The 19,723-nt window shown below is 35.7% G+C and overlaps 3 protein-coding genes across 8 annotated transcripts in view; 1 reads left to right on the plus strand and 2 right to left on the minus strand.

Moving 5' to 3' along the window:
- Positions 1–18,387, minus strand: part of LOC149646973 (uncharacterized) — a 32,417-nt gene extending 14,030 nt beyond the window's left edge. Inside the window, exon 1 of one of the 5 annotated variants that reach the window (XM_089849804.1) lies at positions 18,090–18,387. Coding sequence is in view for 2 of the 5 variants with exons in the window: in XM_089849799.1 (XP_089705925.1) it covers positions 4,338–4,348 (11 nt within the window). In the remaining 3 variants the exon portion in view is untranslated. Of the gene's footprint in view, positions 1–4,337; positions 4,472–18,089 lie in introns of those variants that run through there. The other 4 variants (XM_089849802.1, XM_089849799.1, XM_089849805.1 and 1 more) reach the window with 4 other exon arrangements.
- Positions 1,077–5,995, plus strand: LOC149646976 (uncharacterized). The gene is made up of 5 exons (XM_089849818.1): positions 1,077–1,441; positions 1,583–1,668; positions 1,735–1,931; positions 2,008–2,076; positions 4,017–5,995. The coding sequence occupies exons 1-5, from the start codon at positions 1,396–1,398 to the stop codon at positions 4,078–4,080; spliced, it is 462 nt and encodes a 153-aa protein (XP_089705944.1). The 5' UTR covers positions 1,077–1,395; the 3' UTR covers positions 4,081–5,995.
- Positions 6,918–12,909, minus strand: LOC149646977 (uncharacterized). Of its 2 annotated transcripts, none has more exons than XM_089849813.1 (6): positions 12,631–12,909; positions 12,182–12,263; positions 12,008–12,112; positions 11,571–11,702; positions 10,701–11,484; positions 6,918–8,095 (listed from the first exon to the last, which is right to left on the minus strand). In XM_089849813.1, the coding sequence occupies exons 1-6, from the start codon at positions 12,768–12,770 to the stop codon at positions 7,074–7,076; spliced, it is 2,265 nt and encodes a 754-aa protein (XP_089705939.1). In that variant the 5' UTR covers positions 12,771–12,909; the 3' UTR covers positions 6,918–7,073. The 2 variants fall into 2 exon arrangements, with proteins under 2 accessions (XP_089705939.1, XP_089705940.1); XM_089849814.1 differs by having other exon boundaries at positions 10,734–11,484; positions 12,631–12,907.
- Positions 18,388–19,723: the final 1,336 nt, after the last annotated feature.

The raw sequence follows: 19,723 nt of genomic DNA on the forward strand, positions 1-19,723 counted from the left end.
TTTTTCTTTCGGCGCGCGTGCGCGCGCGCTTTTCTAAAAATAATTTCACGCGCGCTATTAAAAATTAGAACAGTTCTAATTTTTAATAGCGCGCGTGAAATTATTATGTTGTGCGCGTTTTAAGGTGAGTGAAATATCAAGGAAGCGTAAGCTACTATTATAAATCCATTCTTAGGCAGACTATTGAGTGAGTCTATGCAAATAATGCAATGGGTGATTGTAAAAGCTTGAAGGATAGATGGATCAGTGTTGGAAATAAGGATTTTTTTAAAACTGGACCTGTGGCCAGACTTAGAAATAAGGATAATTTTTAAACTAGTCCTTGGGACCAGTGACCCCCCTAGTGTCCTAAATAATAAACTGGTCTCCGGAGTGGTCCCAGCCTTTGTTCTCTTATAGATTTGAAATTAATAAACTGGTCCCGAGGACCAGTAACCCCCACTTTTTGAATTAATAAACTAGTCCAAGCAATTAATAAACTGGTTTTGGACCAGTGGACGTGTGCTATTTCTAAGTCTGCCTGTGGCCTAGGTATTTTAATTAAAATAACTGGCCACGGTGCCACTCACTGTAAACGTACAAGGGCAGTGAACGCAATGTCATGGATAATTGCAATCGTAAAGTGGACTGTAAAAGATACGGCTTTGATAGTTTAAAAATCGTGGCAGGGTGTTGGTTTTGAAGTTGACTATAAAGCTCGTTTTCTAAAACGAATTGTGAGCCGTATCTTATAAGAATTAGTAGAAGTGTAGAACCATTTTTAACCTCGTCCTAGAAGTGAAAAATTTCGCATTTCAGGCAAGAAATTGTTTTATAATAGATTAATACAAATGCAGACTGAAGGAACAGATATTATATAAAAAAGGACTTGGTTTGCCCAAGCCTAAAAAACAAAACGATAAGAATTTTTTCCAGTTGACTGAAGCGCGGATATTTTATTTTTCTATATAATTTTAAAGACAATCCGTATTTTACTACTCTTTAGAATTTAATTCAATCTCCTGATTTTACTGGTAATGGATTTATTTCCTATAAATTAATTGATATAAAAAATTACTTATCTCAGATTTTTTCAACAACAATTCCATTTTCGCAAAATTTTATCATGAAAAATCTGAGATAAGTAATTTTTGTTTCAATTAATTTATAGGAAATAAATCCATTACCAGTAAAATCAGGAGATTGAATTAAATTCTAAAGAGTAGTAAAATACGGATTGTCTTTAAAATTATATAGAAAAATAAAATATCCGCGCTTCAGTCAACTGGAAAAAATTCTTATCGTTTTGTTTTTTAGGCTTGGGCAAACCAAGTCCTTTTTTATATTTTATTATGGAACTAAAATATCTATCACAAATTATGACAGGGAACGAATACCCACATATTAAACATTCCCATGACATCAGGCACGTCGCAAAAATACTTAAAAACGTCTTGCTGCGGTATGCGAATCTAATTTTGAACAATAATTTGGAGTCAATACACTGTAGCCGTAGAGTCAGATAGTGTTTATCTTTAGTTATTTTGAAATTTCAAGAATTCTGTTACTTGGCACTCAAAATCCATTTAAACTTATTGCCTAGGTATCATTGCTGAATGGATTGATGATCTTGTGACGCATTTTTGGTGGTGCGCTAAGAACTGGGAAAATGACGCTAACACAATGATAGTGAGGGATTTAAGTGTAGCTTTGGTTTGATTTCAATTATTTAAAAATGTTTGAAAATTTCTTAAGATGCTATGGATTTCCCATTTGCACCATGTCCAAAATGTGCACAATTTTCCTTACGGTGAATGTAGGCATAAGGAAATTAATAAGGACGATCCTGTAAAGCCATGGCTACAAAACAATACCTTGCCATTCATTGAGTTGCGAAAAATCGTTTGCGACAAACAGTTCCTAAAAGATTTTCCATATTATAAGAATTTCCGGTTGGTTTTTTTAACTCTTTTTTGGTAATTTTAGCATAGGTAATTGATAATGATCTGGAAATAACACTTATTGCAGACATACAGAGGCTTTGGAATCATACCATAGCGTATTGTTGAAGTACGCTCCAAAAAGACTAAATTATCCGTAAGAATATAGTATTGGATTTTTTCAATTAATATTCGGAGCTGCACTGCTGTGAGGTTTTTCAGATCTTAGGTTTTCTAAGAGACATAGCTTATTATCATTTCCAATCAAGATGGTCAAAACATGTATCTACCAGGGCTCGAACCTAAGATCTACCCCTTGTTAGGCCGACATGGTAACCACTACACCATAGATACGCGGTAATGCTGAGTTTTTTAAGAGACCTAGTTTATTATTATGTCCAATCACGATGTTCAAATCGTGTATCTAAAAGGGCTCGAACCTGGGAACTTCCGCATGTAAATCGGACGTGATAACCACTACACCTTAGATACGTTATAATATGTCCAATCACGATTGTCAAAATATGTATCTGCCAGGGATCGAACCTGGGACCTTCCGCATGTTAGGCAGACGTGATAACAACTACACCATAGATACGTTGTAATGATGAGTTTTCCAAGAGACATAACTTATTTTTTATGTCCTATCAAGATGGTCAAAACATTTGTCTACCAGGGCTCGAACCTAAGATCTACCCCTTATTAGGCCGACATGGTAACCACTACACCATAGATACGCGATAATGCTGAGTTTTTTAAGAGACCTAGTTTATTATTATGTCCAATCACGATGTTCAAATCGTGTATCTAAAAGGGCTCGAACCTGGGACCTTCAGCATGTCATTCGGGCGTGATGACCACTACACCTTAGATACGTTATAATATGTCCAATCACGATTGTCAAAATATGTATCTACCAGGGATCGAACCTGGGACCTTCCGCATGTTAGGCAGACGTGATAACAACTACACCATAGATACGTTGTAATGATGAGTTTTCCAAGAGACATAACTTATTTTTTATGTCCTATCACGATGGTCAAAACATTTGCCTACCAGGGCTCGAATCTGCGACCTTCTGCGTGAAAATCGGACGTGATAACCACTACACCATAGATACGTTGTTATAATGAGTTTTCCAATGAACATAGCTTATTATTATGTCTAATTACGATGGTCAAAATATGTATCTACCACGGCTTGAACCTGGGGCCCGCCGCATGTAAACCGGACGTGATAACCACTACACCATAAATACGTTATGATGAGTTTCCCAAGAGACATAGCTTATTATTGTGTACAATCACGATGGTCAAAACATTTATCTACCAGGGCCCGTACCTGGGACCTGTCGCGTGTTAGGCGGACGTGATAACCACTACACCTTAGATACGTTTTAATGATGAGTTTTCCAAGAGACATAACTTATTTTTATGTCCTATCACGATGGTCAAAACATTTGTCTACCAGGGCTTGAATCTGGGACCTTCCGCGTGAAAATCGGACGTGATAACCACTACACCATAGATACGTTGTTATAATGAGTTTTCCAAGAAACATAGCTTATTATTATGTCCAATCACGATGGTCAAAATATGTATCTACCACGGCTCGAACCTGGGACCTTACGCATGTTAGGAGGACGTGATAACCACCACACCTCAGATCGTGGTAGTTCTGAGTTTTCCAAGAGACATAGCTTAAAATTATGTCCTATCACGATGGTCAAAACATTTATCTATCAGGGCTCGAACCTGGGACCTACCGTGTGTTAGGCGGACGTGATTTCCACTACACGATAGATACATGGCAATACTGAGTTTTTAAGAGATCTAGCTAATTTTAATGTCCTTTCACGATTGTCAAAACTTGTATCTACCAGGGATCGTACCTGGGAACTTCCGCGTGTTAGGCAGACGTGATAACCACTACACCATAGATACGTTGTAATTATGAGTTTTCCAAGAGACACAGTGTGGGTAAAATGTATTAACATGTTTAGAGAGGTTTGTTCTTGAACATTTCGTACGATTCTTTACGATCTGTTAAATCTTTCGCGTAGTTGTCTAACAATGGTCTTATAAAATTTGTTTACAGTAGTTTCGTTAATACCAAAAAAGTATCACAGTCGCATTTAAAAGCCTTCGCAAAATATGGTTGAATGAAATGTACAAGTATCATCAATTAACAACGTTTCGAAGTGAAGTGCATTGCTTCCTTTACAAAATTTGCAATACCAATTAAAATATTCGTCAAATAATTGCGGGTATACCTATATCCCCCACGCACGATTCAGCAAATGTATTAAACTCAAAGCTTTTGCGTTGGATCTTGGTTGAGAGACACGATCCAAAGACATTGATTGAAATTGTAGTTGGACTTTTCACAGAATTTGACGAAAAATATAATCATACATACCGGAGTATCATTTTAGCGACGAATTGCACCCATAGTCCGCCACAGCGTGGGAAATAAGGCACAGGGCGAATGACCAGTTTAAAAATTAATTCGGAGGGGGTCAGTGGTCCCCGGGACAACTGAGATAATTCAAGGGTAACTAGAATCCAGACATTGACTCCAATATTTTAATTATCCACTTCTCTAGTTTAGCAGACCACTTGCCCTGGTCAATGGTCTTGGCCCAGGTTACTAAGTCCAGTTTAAAAAATCCTTATTTCCACCCTGGTCCGCCATAAGCGAAAGCCGTGACGTCATGCGAGACTGCGCAGTACGAATTTACTTTCGTCATCGCGAAAATTTACCCAGAAAAGAGCCATCTAACGGTTACTAAGCGCAAATTCAAAATGTCACATAAAAAATGCTTCAGTTGTACATTTCAAGGCCTAGTATTAGAGATGGCAGTGATCCGAGCAAACGTATATCAGGGAGGAGAGGCTTGAGAGGGAGTGTTGATCTAATGCTAAAAAAACGTCATACAAATGGTAAGCGGGATAAAACGTGAGGGTAGGAATTTCTATCTCCGTTTCACGATTTTAGCTAACGTGCAGGCGCGAGTGACGTCGTTTACTACCGCCAGGGAGGAGAGACTAAACAACACTTCTTATAGTTCACCATGACGGATATTCAAAAACAACCTTCCGCTTCCAGTTCAAAGCCGGTTTTTAAATTTGACCAAAGAGAATAGAGGGGAGGAGTGGAAAGTGGAGGCAAAACCAAGGAGGATAATATGGAGGGCCGACTTAGTATAATTTTAGGAAAGTGACTGGTAGCCCTGCTTACGCTAGTGGCCCCTGGTTCATCTGCGGAAAACTAACGTTTTGTCGTCTGCAACATATTCGGTCCGCCATCGCGATTCGCCAAAAGAAATATCCCCCTACCTCACCCCCCCGCCAAACCTATAGTTTTCCGTAAATGAACCAGGTGTCAGCAGGATCGAACTCCAAAAATCACTTAACACCCCCCAAAGGCTAAGTCGGCCCTCCATATTATCCTCCTTGGCAAAACTTGTTGTTCTTTTCTACCGCGCATCTTCAATGCGCAGTACCGAGGCATTTCCGTTTGAGACATTAAATGGTATCGTAGGTGGCGCGACTGAGCCGGAAACTCCCTCGTACCACTAGTATAATTTAGGGGCAACATTGTAATTTAGCCTTGTGGAGCGGGGGAGCTTCAACTCCTGCCCTATATTCTCTTTGATTTGACGCATGCGCCACCGCGTCGAGTGGCAGAGCCAGCGACGGAGAGAAACGAGTTTAGCCACGAAGCGAAAGAACTCCAATATTCACTTTATTACTCCCTCTCAAGTCTCTCGTCCCTGCGTATATGCTGTATCCGGACCGCTTTCGCAGTAAGCAATATACGCTTCCACTCCATTATCGATGATAAGGTCAAGATGTACGCGTCGATCGACTAGGGTTACGAAATCCGTCCCAGTGGCAGGGATCCACAATTTATTGTGAATCAATCGATTTATATAGTCTAAATTTCCAAAATATGTTAAGTGGCATACACTTGAATTGAAACGTCAACAATAGCTATATTTAAAATGATTTTAGGAATATCGTTTCTTAAAACTATTTAACTAGAATTAAGGTAAATAAATGACGATTAAAATAATTAATATCAGTTATATCAGGAGTTCATAATAACCCCCCTTCGGGGGGGAAGTACGAAACTTGCCATAGAGCTAATGGTAAAAATCGCGAACAACAAGATTTTGTCGTTGCGCATATAAAGGACTAGCCTGTTGATGGACGTACAACTTTACAGTAGATTGTAGTAGTATCTATACTCCTTGGTTTTCGACTTGGCTGGGATCTCCGTCGTTAAGAAAAATTGCGAGTATGTGGACGTAGAAACACGATGGAATTCTTATATTAAAGATACTTGGAATCAATTTGTCCATACCGTTTTAATTTAACCACGGAATTATCTATCACATATCACAAGAAAACATTAATGACTATCGTTTAAATGTTTTGTAGAAAACTAGAAACCATCGCGAAGCCAACTTCTTAGCCAAGGCTTAATGTACACCGCGGCTGACCGCGCCGACAGACGCAACTCTCGCCGCTCTCGCGAGCCATTTTCGCTCCCGAGTCCCAACAAAGAGAGTATATTCTCTTTGGTCCCAAGATCACAAGATAAAAATAGTGCTAACCCGGAATATGGGAAATTAATGCGCGTGGGCGCTAAACATTGGGGTAACTATTTCGTTGGGAGTTAAGCGGTGTATAAATCCGCTGAGTTTTACGGCGAAACTTTGTTGTCACGGGCTTTTTAACCAGTTTCGTACTTCCCCCCGAAGGGGGGTTATTATGAACTCCTGGTTATATTTATTCAATTGTTTAACAAAAAAGTGAAAAAAACCTCTTAATTGCGTCTGGACGGAGTGGTTTATTTTGGTTTATCAACTTTTTTATTTTAGCATCCTCTGGTAATTTTACGAAATTTAAAATAAAATTAATTCTGAAAACGGCGGTGTAACAATAGGATCTAGTGCCCTAAGAGTCTTGTCTCTGAAAATGCGCAACGCTTTCGTTAATACAATTCAGAATGAAGAAATTTAATGGATTGTTACATAAACAGTTTCGGCCCATTTTTACAAAAGAGGGTGACAGATGGTTTTTGTCCAACCTTGTTCATGCTACGATTAAAAGAAATTTTACATTCTAGAGCAGTCTTCAAATTCATCTATTCATTCGTATGACTTGTACGTTTATGTAATATCAAATGACACTTCTGCCTGAATCCACAGCCACACTGATGACATTTGAAGGGTTTTTCGCCACTGTGAATGCGTTGATGTGTGATCAAATGACTCTTCAACACACTTGCATATTCGCACTGATCACATTTGAAGGGTTTTTCACCACTGTGAATGTATTGATGTGCGATTAAATAAACCTTCTGCCTGCAAGCATATTCACACTGATCACATTTGAAGGGTTTTTCACCACTGTGAATGCGTTGATGAGTGATCAAATGACTCTTCAACACACTTGCATATTCGCACTGATCACATTTGAAGGGTTTTTCACCACTGTGAATGCGTTCATGTCTGATGTAATCACTCTTCCATGTACTTGCATAGTCACACTGATCACATTTGAAGGGTTTTTCGCCACTGTGAATGCGTTCATGCGCGATTAATTGAGCCTTATGCCTGCAGGCATATTGACACTGATCACATTTGAAGGGTTTTTCGCCACTGTGAATGCGTTGATGCGCGATCAAATCTTTCTTCCACACACTTGCATATTCACACTGATCACATTTGAAGGGTTTTTCGCCACTGTGAATGCATTGATGCGCGATCAAATCTTTCTTACGCGCACACGCATAGTTACACTGATCACATTTGAAGGGTTTTTCGCCACTGTGAATGCGTTGATGCGCGATCAAATCATTCTTCCACGCACTTGCATATTCACACTGATCACATGTGAAGGGTTTTTCACCACTGTGAATACGTTTATGCGCGATCAAATGACTCTTACGCGTACATGCGTAGTTACACTGATCACATTTGAATGGCTTTTCACCACTATGAATGCGTTTATGTCTGATCAAAGTACCCTTGTTCGTGCTGGCAAAGTCACATTGATCACATTTGAATTGTTTTCCTTTGTTACCCTTTATAATGTGACGTTGTAGATCTCTTTTCAATTCAGTAGAATATTTGAATCGAGTGGAACGTTTCTTCTTGAACTTTTCTACAAAAATATATAAAAGAAATATAAAAACGCCACATATCCTTTCTAATTTTGTATCAAAAATACAACAGCATTCAAGCGCATTACATAATAAAAGGTAATGCTGAGGCGTACGAAATGAAATTGGTTCATTAAATAAACTAGTCATGGATAAGGAAAACCGCTTTGACATTGACAAAAGCAGTTTTCTTGGCCCACTATTGTTCCTAATTTAAATCAACGACCTCCCGGACGGTATGTTATCGATTGGGCGTGTTATCAAAACAGCATTGTCCAAAGCGGCTTTTTCATAAACGCGTTTTCCATTATAGCCATTTCTCGTTTCAGCGCATTTTGATTACAGCGTTTATATCTTGAGCGTTGTTTCGTATTGTTGAAGGTACAAGTATTAGAGCTCGGCATTATCTATCCATTATCCACGTTATTTTATCCATAATCCAGAATTATCAACAGAAGTTGTATATTAAATCGAATTATGTCCACAACATCTATCTATAAATAATCGATTATTCACTAATTTACGGATAACGGATGGATAATGCCGAGCTCTAATTAGTATTGATTTCAGCTTTAGGTTTGAATTTTAATGGTTGTCAAACAAACAGTTTCATGGTGTTAATGCGTTTTAATGTTTGGTTGGGATGGGTTATTAGAACTCCTATAAATTACCTTCCACCTTATCCAAAATATCCTCCTATTAATTAGCTGCCACCTTTTCCAAAATATTCTGATATTGATTAGCTGCCACCTTTTCCAAAATATTCTCCTATTAATTAGCTGCCACCATTTGTAAAATATTCTCCTATTAATTAGCTGCCACCTTTTCCAAAATATTCTCCTATTAAGTAGCTGCCACCTTTTCCAAAATATTCTCCTGTTAATTAGCTGCCACCTTTTCCAAAATATTCTCCTATTAATTACCTACCACCTTTTCCAAAATATCCTCCTAATAATTAGCTGCCACCTTTTCCAAAATATTCTCCTATTAATTAGCAGCCACCTTTTCCTAAATATTCTCCTATAAATTAGCAGCCACCTTTTCTAAAATATTCTCCTATTAATTAGCTGCCACCTTTTCCAAAATATTTTCCTATTAATTAGCTGCCACCTTTGCCAAAATATATTCTTATTAATTTGCTGCCACTTTTTCCAAAATATATTCCGCGAACCAGTCCATAACCTGAGGATCACATACGGTTATGAAACGCTGTAGTGCTAAACCGCTGGTTGGGAAAATAGCGCTATATTGAGAAACGCGGAAACAGCAACCGCTGTTTTGGGAAATAGCGCTGTATTGAGAAACGCGGAAACAGCAACCGCGGTTTTGCTTCCACGCGGTTTTGCAAACCGCTGTTTTGGGCACCGCTTTATTCCAAAACGCTCTTTTGAAAACCGCTCAACTACCCGTGAACCCTCCCGGACACATTAGCGTCCTCCCTTTGCCTATTCGCGGATGACCTTAAAATTGACCGCGAAATTCAAGCTGACCTCGTTCGACTTGAGACCTCTCAAATTACCTAGTGAAACTCGACTATCCTCTTTAAATTTATCGTATCTAGCCTCCAGACGTACTTGCCTTGCATACTCTCTCGGGAAGACCAAATATTTTTAGGTACCCTCTTTAAACTCACAATACTCGGGGCCATTGCCGCAAACTTATCCTCCCTCCATCCTGTAAGGACCCCACGAAGCACTCCTTTTTTGCCGAGTTATTCCCATCTGGAATGCTCTCCTATCTGAGCTGGTATTGGTCTCATCATTAGCCGCCCTTAAGATATAGTCCCCTTCTCTTACTTCCCACTAGTACAGGAGCTGTATGGTTTTTCTTCTAAACCCTGTATAGCTAGTCATGCCACATGGAGCAAAAAGAAGTGTAAGTGAGAAGACGTGTAGCGACTGGTCGATTTTATTTAAATTGTTATATAGTAAAAATCCAGAAGAATTTAACTATCTTAACCCATTAAATTTTTTTTGGAAATGTCGAAATAACAATTTAACGCTGAAACTTAAAGCAAAGCTCGGGTCCAGTGGATCTGTGAGCACCGAGTGGATACCCTACAGATTGACTTTCCTTCTGAATTCCAGGTTTGGCTTGGCTTGGCGGGTTTTTATAAATTCACCCATAAATCCCGCCCACAAATGCCTTCTGCCTTCGCCAAGCCTAAACTAGAGTTTATAAGGAAAGTCACCTAGACTCGCGTTTTGCATTAAAATGTTTATGTTGAATATAAGAACTTCTTTTGTATAATTGGTTCAAATAAGCTGCAGCAAGGATGCAAAACTAGTTTAAAAAACTCGGTCCATTTAAGGTCGTTAATAACAACGTCCTGAATGAAAGATTAAGAAAGATGGAAACAGAGCTCGTCGAACGATATTTTTGGATAAAAATCGCAGACACCTTTATAGGTTATTCCTGACTATTCTGAGGGCCGGATTAAGCAATTTTGCACCCGGGAGCCGAGATAATACGCGCCCCCTTAAGCCGGGAAAATGGAAGACCATCGTTAACGCAACTCTGGAAATGAAGCTGATTTTAACTCGCCTAGAGCAAATCCAGAGCGACCCAGAGCAGTTAAAAGGAATATACTATGCGGGAAAAAATTACTTCTAATTTCTGAACGAGACGACGCGGTATTACCTTCGCAATTCTTTCGAGCGACATTTTCAAATTTCTCCGAACTATTCTTTTCAGCTTCAATCGGAACTTCGGGTACATCGATTTCCATCGAAACGGAGGTCAATTCTGATAGTTCATTTGGGTTAAGTTCTAGTTTAGGTACACACACTGGCACACTCAATGACCCCGGGTCAGCAAACTCCTGTTTGTGCAAGGACAGTTTCTCAATTTGATTTTGTGTATTTTCAGTTTTCTTTGCATCTGTCAAGGTGATTCCGGACTGGTTATCATCAAGATCGCTTTCTAGAGAATCGCTCTCGCCATCTGCCTCAAAAGAAAGATCCAAATGTTTTTCGACTTCAACATTCAATTCCGGAACACGAAATTTCAGCGACCGAGTTGTAATATCCTTTGTTGAGAGACTTTGCGATTTACGATAAGAATCGTTAACGTTAATATTGTTCTCGAGAGGTTCCCGTGGCGAATCGCTTTCCGTCGTTGAGTGAGGAGACATTTCGACTTCGTTTTTGACCTCGAGGTCAGGTGAAGGCGCGCAAAGAGGCAAACTGTCACTGTTTTTCAGTCTTCCGAAACTTACATTCGTATTTCGACTTCTTAGCCCCATTTTTTCAGCCTTTTTCAAGGTAATTTCCTCTTTTGGTTGTTGCTGCATCACAATTGAAAGGGTTAATTCCTGGCCATTAATTCCAGAATCATTTTCAATGGGTTCAGTTTTCACATCATTAGCCAATTGATGTATTCCACTTTTCTCCTATTTTTCAATTAACAATAATTAAACTCGCACTCTTAACCTGATACTCTTTTCTAAAGACCATGAAAAAAAAGAATGTGCCATACCATCAGATCTTTGATTCTCCTTTCCAACTTTTTAATGACCCAATTAAGTCTTTCAATTTCGTGTAATTGCTTATTTATCGACAATGTTGTTTTCTCTCTCTCTTTTTCCATGTTTGAAATTGAAACATTACACTAAACAAAAAAAAAGATTCCATTACAAACCTCAAGTTAATATTCCCGGGACTTTCTTTGGCCGAACGTATTTTAAAGGGAAGAAGGGGGATCAGCAACAAAGGTCCTCGTTGGTTTTCTTCGTTAAAGAAGAGGGACATGTTACCAATATACCCTGAGATGAGAGACAATCCTGATAGGTATTGTCACCAATAATCTTAACCCATAGAGGTTGATAAGAATGGGTTTGATCCTAAAAGGGTCTCTTGTTTTTGAGCTTAATTTCACAAATCTAAAAAAGGTACCCTCTACGCTTTGAAAAATACCTTGGCTTCCAGTTTGCTGATTCGATCATCCTTGGCTTTTAGTTCATTGATCAGATCATCTTTGCTTAAGTGATCGTAGTTACGATTTTCCTCATCTTTCATTTCCTAAAAACAAAGTTTCCGTATTTTTCTATTTGCCTCAAACAGGGAATATTTCACTAATTTCGGAAATACCTCTTTAATCGCCACCCTTTGAAGATTTACTAAACTCATTTCGGAACTTAGTAAAGGGAGTTTGTGAAATTGTAAATCTTTCCTAAAGTAAAATATTTATTCAAACTCAAGGTGCATCAAAAACGAAAGAATAACAAAAAAGGGTTCCCCATACATTGTAGCTTTCGCTATCAAAGCTTAAAGAAATATGGCAAAGCTTAACTAGTGCAAATAGGTTGTCACAACCATCACAACTAATAGTGTAATTTTGTCCAAGACTAATGAATTCCTCAAGCGCATTTTATGAATACAACTGCAACTAGCACTTATAAATTATTTATTGTGCTAGTACTTTTAGTTTTTGAAATAGCAAAAATGATCCACTCCTTTTCAAGGTATAGTAGTTTCGATAGGTTTGCATCCGTTACACGCCTTATTTACATTTAAGTTGCATTATATTCATCACTTACCAGCTTAAACGTTCGACCATAATACGACACTCTTTCACTAAATCCATCATACTTGGTACTGCTTCCCTGTTAAGATAACCTCTATTTATTATTAGTTCGTATAGGTCTGAAAGCCCGTATGCCCTATTGACCACAATCATAGCTTTCCGCGCTCACTTCATTTCAGTGAGCCCGAGCGCAGATTGAGCGAGGCTATTCAAAATAAAAAATAAGTTCAGAGCCCGAGCTGTATCTCTATTTGTAAATATTATATTTAATCTCTATTTGAAAATATTATATTTAATCTCTATTTGTAAATATTATATTTAATCTCTATTTGTAAATATTATATTTAATCTCTATTTGTAAATATTATATTTAATCTCTAATTGTAAATACTATATTTAAACTCTATTTGTAAATATTATATTTAATCTCTAATTTGTAAATAAAACTTATTATTTCTACTTTTATACATTGCTTTAATTTTTTTACACCCCTCCACTTTTTGTTTTCACTTAATTATGTACCGGCCTCTCAAGTAGTCGACTGCAAACTCCTAGATAAGAGACCCATGTAATTATCCCGGGTTTAATTTTGCATGTTCATTCTGTACTGGCCTCTTTAAGTACGACACTAAGGACCCCTAATTAAAAGGCCAATATATTGCTCCCCCTTTCATTTTGCATGTTTATTCACGAAGGGCTAAGTATGCGCCTCTTTTCCCGGCAGAAAAACAGTAAAATTGCAATATTTTGGAAAAGGCGGCAATTTATGATGCTGATCAGAACAAAAACGGGGGCATATTTAACTACGATTAGTTGGCACGATGTAGCGTTCCATACTATTTTCTCCATTATAGGTTTTGCTTTTCCCGTAGGGAGAATACTAGGTAGGATTGCACTTTACGTGACCCACCCAACTAACAATGGTTTCTAGTTAATTAGACTGTGGGGAGTCCGAAAAAAATAGTTAAAAAATTATTTGGCCGCCGCAAGTTGGTTAAAAAAAATTTTGAAAATTTCAAAATCCACTCACTTACCCTCATTGAAGCCGCTATCCGCTTAACGCATTCTGCACTCAATCTTGCAAAATAAGCCGGGGGGGACTGTGAAAAAATGACGTACTCGCGCCGGAAACATTTACGTACTCGCGCCGGAGATATAGCTATGGAAATTTTTAAGCTTACTGAAACTGTTCATTTCTGATAAAAGGACGGAAATATAATGCGAGAAAAACTGCTATGTTTTGGGAAAATCGTTGAATTTTTGGGGAATTCGATAAATGATAACGGTAAATTTTGGTAAATGCCGTCAAATTATTCTTGAATTTGATAAATCTGAAGGACAATATTTTGGAAAAGGTGTCAAATTATTCGGGAATTTGATAAATGTGAAGGACGATATCATGGAAAAAGGTGTCAAATTAATCTGAATTTGATAAATCTGGAGGACGTTATTTTGGAAAAGGTGTCAAATTATTTGGGTGTTTGATAAATGTGAAGGATGATATTTTGGAAAAGGTGTCAAATTATTTGGGAATTTGATAAATGTGAATGACGATATTTTGGAAAAGGTATCAAATTATTTGGGAATTTGATAAATGTGAATGACGATATTTTGGAAAAGTTGTCAAATTATTTGGGAATTTGATAAATGTGAATGACGATATTTTGGAAAAGGTGTCAAATTATTTGGGAATTTGATAAATGTAAGGGACGATATTTTGGAAAATGTGCCAAATTATTCGGGAATTTGATAAATGTGAAGGACGATACTTTGGAAAAGGTGTTTACATTTATCAAATTGCCGAAAAATAGGCACTCTTTCCAAAATATAGTTGCAATGACTTCCAAAATATTGATGTTGACGTTTGAAAATATTGCTGAAATAACTAGACGCCTTTTCCAAAATATTGAAATATATTGACGCCTTTTCCAAAATATAGTTGAAATAAATTGACGCCTTTTCCAAAATATTGAAATAAATTGACGCCTTTTCCAAAATATAGTTGAAATAAATTGACGCCTTTTCCAAAATATAGTTGAAATAAATTGACGCCTTTTCCAAAATATAGTTGAAATAAATTGACGCCTTTTCCAAAATATAGTTGAAATAAATTGACGCCTTTTCCAAAATATAGTTGAAATAAATTGACGCCTTTTCCAAAATATAGTTGAAATAAATTGACGCCTTTTCCAAAATATAGTTGAAATAAATTGACGCCTTTTCCAAAATATAGTTGAAATAAATTGACGCCTTTTCCAAAATAAAGTTGAAATAAATTGACGCCTTTTCCAAAATATAGTTGAAATAAATTGACGCCTTTTCCGAAATATAGTTGAAATAAATTGACGCCTTTTCCGAAATATAGTTGAAATAAATTGACGCCTTTTTCCAAAATATAGTTGAAATAAATTGACCAAAATATAGTTGAAATAAATTGACCAAAATATAGTTGAAATAAATTGACCAAAATATAGTTGAAATAAATTGACGCCTTTTCCAAAATATAGTTGAAATAAATTGACGCCTTTTCCAAAATATACTTGAAATAAATTGACGCCTTTTCCAAAATATTTTTGATATAAATTGACGCCTTTTCCAAAATATAGTTGAAATAAATTGACGCCTTTTCCAAAATATAGTTGAAATAAATTTACGCCTTTTCCAAAATATAGTTGAAATAAATTGACGCCTTTTACAAAATATAGTTGAAATAAATTGACGCCTTTTACAAAATATAGTTGAAATAAATTGACGCCTTTTCCAAAATAAAGTTGAAATAAATTGACGCCTTTTCCAAAATATAGTTGAAATAAATTGACGCCTTTTCCAAAATATTGAAATAAATTGACGCCTTTTCCAAAATATAGTTGAAATAAATTGACGCCTTTTCCAAAATATAGTTGAAATAAATTGACGCCTTTTCCAAAATATAGTTGAAATAAATTGACGCCTTTTCCAAAATATAGTTGAAATAAATTGACGCCTTTTCCAAAATATAGTTGAAATAAATTGACGCCTTTTCCAAAATATAGTTGAAATAAATTGACGCCTTTTACAAAATATAGTTGAAATAAATTGACGCCTTTTCCAAAATAAAGTTGAAATAAATTGACGCCTTTTCCAAAATATAGTTGAAATAAATTGACGCCTTTTCCAAAATATAGTTGAAATAAATTGACGCCTTTTCCAAAATATAGTTGAAATAAATTGACGCCTTTTCCGAAATATAGTTGAAATAAATTGACGCCTTTTACAAAATATAGTTGAAATAAATTGACGCCTTTTACAAAATATAGTTGAAATAAATTGACGCCTTTTCCAAAATAAAGTTGAAATAAATTGACGCCTTTTCCAAAATATAGTTGAAATAAATTGACGCCTTTTCCAAAATATTGAAATAAATTGACGCCTTTTCCAAAATATAGTTGAAATAAATTGACGCCTTTTACAAAATATAGTTGAAATAAATTGACGCCTTTTCCAAAATAAAGTTGAAATAAATTGACGCCTTTTCCAAAATATAGTTGAAATAAATTGACGCCTTTTCCAAAACATTGAAATAAATTGACGCCTTTTCCAAAATATAGTTGAAATAAATTGACGCCTTTTCCAAAATATAGTTGAAATAAATTGACGCCTTTTCCAAAATATAGTTGAAATAAATTGACGCCTTTTCCAAAATATAGTTGAAATAAATTGACGCCTTTTCCAAAATATAGTTGAAATAAATTGACGCCTTTTCCAAAATATAGTTGAAATAAATTGACGCCTTTTACAAAATATAGTTGAAATAAATTGACGCCTTTTCCAAAATAAAGTTGAAATAAATTGACGCCTTTTCCAAAATATAGTTGAAATAAATTGACGCCTTTTCCAAAATATAGTTGAAATAAATTGACGCCTTTTCCAAAATATAGTTGAAATAAATTGACGCCTTTTCCGAAATATAGTTGAAATAAATTGACGCCTTTTCCGAAATATAGTTGAAATAAATTGACGCCTTTTTCCAAAATATAGTTGAAATAAATTGACCAAAATATAGTTGAAATAAATTGACCAAAACATAGTTGAAATAAATTGACCAAAATAGTTGAAATAAATTGACCAAAATATAGTTGAAATAAATTGACCAAAATATAGTTGAAATAAATTGACGCCTTTTCCAAAATATAGTTGAAATAAATTGACCAAAATATAGTTGAAATAAATTGACGCCTTTTCCAAAATATAGTTGAAATAAATTTACGCCTTTTCCAAAATATAGTTGAAATAAATTGACGCCTTTTACAAAATATAGTTGAAATAAATTGACGCCTTTTACAAAATATAGTTGAAATAAATGCACGCCTTTTCCAAAATAAAGTTGAAATAAATTGACGCCTTTTCCAAAATATAGTTGAAATAAATTGACGCCTTTTCCAAAATATAGTTGAAATAAATTGACGCCTTTTACAAAATATAGTTGAAATAAATTGACGCCTTTTCCAAAATAAAGTTGAAATAAATTGACGCCTTTTCCAAAATAAAGTTGAAATAAATTGACGCCTCATATATATTGATGTTGATATTTGCTAACTGCCCAATAATTTGCCGCCTTTAACGAAATATTGTTGAAATAAATTGACGCCTTTTCCAAAATATTGATGTTGACATTTGGTTCTTTCTCAATAATTTGTCGCCTTTCCCAAAATATAGTTGCAAAAAAACTAGACTCCTTTTCTGAAATATTGACGTTGACATTTGCTAATTTCCCTATATTTTGACACCTTTTCTCTACGCCTTTTATTTAAATTTTTTTTTTTTACAAAAAATCATATTTACCAAGGATTTGACACATTTTCCCAAAAATAATGTTGAGTGAATTAAAAAAAATCCCGAATAATTTGACGTTTTATTCAAAATTTACCGTTATCAATTATTGAATTCCCAAAAAATTCAACGATTTTCCCAAAACATTTCAGTTTTTCTCGCATTTATATTTCCCTCCTTTTATCAGAAATAATTGTTTCCGTAAGCTTAAAAAAATCCATAGCTATAAAACTCCGGCGCGAGTCCGGCAATTTTTCACAGACCTCCTCGGCTTATTTTGCAAGATTGAGTGCAGAATGCGTTAAGCGGATAGCGGCTTCAATGGCGTTAAGTGCATTGATTTTAAAATTTTCAAAAATTTTTTTGACCAACTTGCGGCGGCCAAATAATTTTTTAACTATTTTTTTCGGACTCCTCATGGTCCAATTAACTAGAAACCATTGTTAGTTGGGTGGGTCACGTAAAGTGCAATCCTACCGAATACTACTATCCTACTAATCAATTTCCCACTATGGAAAACGGCTTTTAAAATAGGAATGAGCCCCACTATTTTACAAAAGTACATAATATACGTAACATTTTGATAATAATAAAATTATAGCCACAAACAAAGATTTAGCGTTACCAAGGGCGTTTCCCCCCCAGTTTAATATACATTCTTACCAGTCAGGGATAATATGAACGTTTCTCTTTTACTGTAAGAAGCAGGCTGGGAAATAAGGATATTTTTTAAACTAGTCCTTTGGACCAGTGACCCCCTAATGTCTGAAATAATTTACTGGTCTCCGGACTGGTCCCAGCCTTTGCTCTCCAATAGATTTGCAATTAATAAACTGGTCCCGAGGACCAGTAACCCCCACTTCTTGAATTAAAAAACTAGTCCAAGCAATTAATAAACTGGTTTTGGACCAGAGGAAGTGTGCTATTTCCCAGCCTGGTAAGAAGGAACCGTCACCGTAAAAAAGAGGGAACTGGGGCAACCAGAGTTGGGCACTCCTCCTTAGATAGATTTTTTTCCTATCAAACTATCATAGATGGCGAAACTATCAATTCTTCTGGCTATATTTTAGAGTGGAACTCCTTCTTAGATAGATTTTTTTCCTCTCAAACTATCATAGATGGCGGAACTATCAACTCTTCTGACTATATTTTAGACTGACATTGCTGGTTAGATAGATATTTTTCCTCTCAAACTATCATAGATAGCGAAACTATCAACTCTTCTGACTATATTTTAGACTGACACTGCTGGTTAGATAGATATTTTTCCTCTCAAACTATCATATTTGGCGAAACTATCAATTCTTCTAGCTATATTTTAGACGGGCATTATTTGTTAGATAGATTTTTTCCCTCTCAACAAATCATAGATGGTGAATCTATCAAATCTTCCTTCAATATGTTAGATTGGCTCTCATTGTTAGATAGATTTTTTGCCTATCAAATCAAATTGAAATCTTTAGGAACGACTAAATTAATCGATTATTTAATTTCCGGACTTTAAATTTGATTGTTTTCGATCAAACTGATTTGGGCTCTACCTACTTTTACTCTGTTTAATCGATTCCTGATATTTCCTGATTTTGTAGAATTTCTAATATTTTCATATATTCATATAATTTCCATAATCTCATTTCTCAAGTTTGACTTTTAACTGTCTATAGTTCAAAAGCTACTATCCAAACTTTTTCAAATTATTCGCCCTTGATTTAATCTAAACCATCTACTATAAACGGTTAACTAATAATAATTGAAGGCAAAAATTGCAATTAAAACTGTGGGTAATAAAAATCAGAAAATCTACACTTTAATTTATCTAATTCTACGTTTGGATGATTTCGTGGAATCGTTCTTCCTCCTCGAGTAGTCGTTCACATCAGTGACAGCACGGAGCTTCTATATACAAGAAGCTCCGTCTTCACAGTTTGAACTGTTGAACCATCGTTTATTTTATTTTTATTTATTTGTTTGAGAGGGTTATAACGACCACCAAGTACAGAATCTTCTTATAGAATAAACCTACACTTGCTAACGTTCAAATATATTAAAAACTTCGATATCATTCAAAAAACGACTTATCTTTCCAGAAATTTTCATAACTATCAAAATTGCCTATCAAAGATTAGCACATAATTTTTTAAAATGAAATCAGAAAACAGATGTCGCCAAATAAACTCACTCAAAGAATCAATTTATTTCTCAAGGAATAATGCCTATCATTTTTTATGATTTCTAAAAGATGGGGTTAGTAGCCAGATCACGTTGAGAATCGATATTTTTCTCTAGAAGATTTCAAC

The sequence above is a fragment of the Phalangium opilio genome, unplaced genomic scaffold (genome assembly GCF_054372755.1).
Source record: "Phalangium opilio isolate 3A_F unplaced genomic scaffold, DU_Popi_V2 ptg000089l_1, whole genome shotgun sequence".
Classification (NCBI taxonomy): Eukaryota; Metazoa; Arthropoda; class Arachnida; order Opiliones; family Phalangiidae; genus Phalangium; species Phalangium opilio.

What these genes read in the sequence shown, in the direction of transcription:
- LOC149646977 (XM_089849813.1), bottom strand. Translation starts at nt 12,770, where the DNA reads ATGATTGTGGTCAATAGGGCATACGGGCTTTCAGACCTATACGAACTA. An exon ending in GGAGAATCAAAGATCTGATG is followed by an intron (nt 11,485 to 11,570) that starts GTATGGCACATT and finishes ATTGAAAAATAG; the next exon opens with GAGAAAAGTGGAATACATCA. An exon ending in GTCTCGTTCAGAAATTAGAA is followed by an intron (nt 8,096 to 10,700) that starts GTAATTTTTTCC and finishes ATATTTTTGTAG; the next exon opens with AAAAGTTCAAGAAGAAACGT.
- LOC149646976 (XM_089849818.1), top strand. Translation starts at nt 1,396, where the DNA reads ATGACATCAGGCACGTCGCAAAAATACTTAAAAACGTCTTGCTGCG. An exon ending in ATGACGCTAACACAATGATA is followed by an intron (nt 1,669 to 1,734) that starts GTGAGGGATTTA and finishes AAATTTCTTAAG; the next exon opens with ATGCTATGGATTTCCCATTT. An exon ending in CCAAAAAGACTAAATTATCC is followed by an intron (nt 2,077 to 4,016) that starts GTAAGAATATAG and finishes ATTTGTTTACAG; the next exon opens with TAGTTTCGTTAATACCAAAA.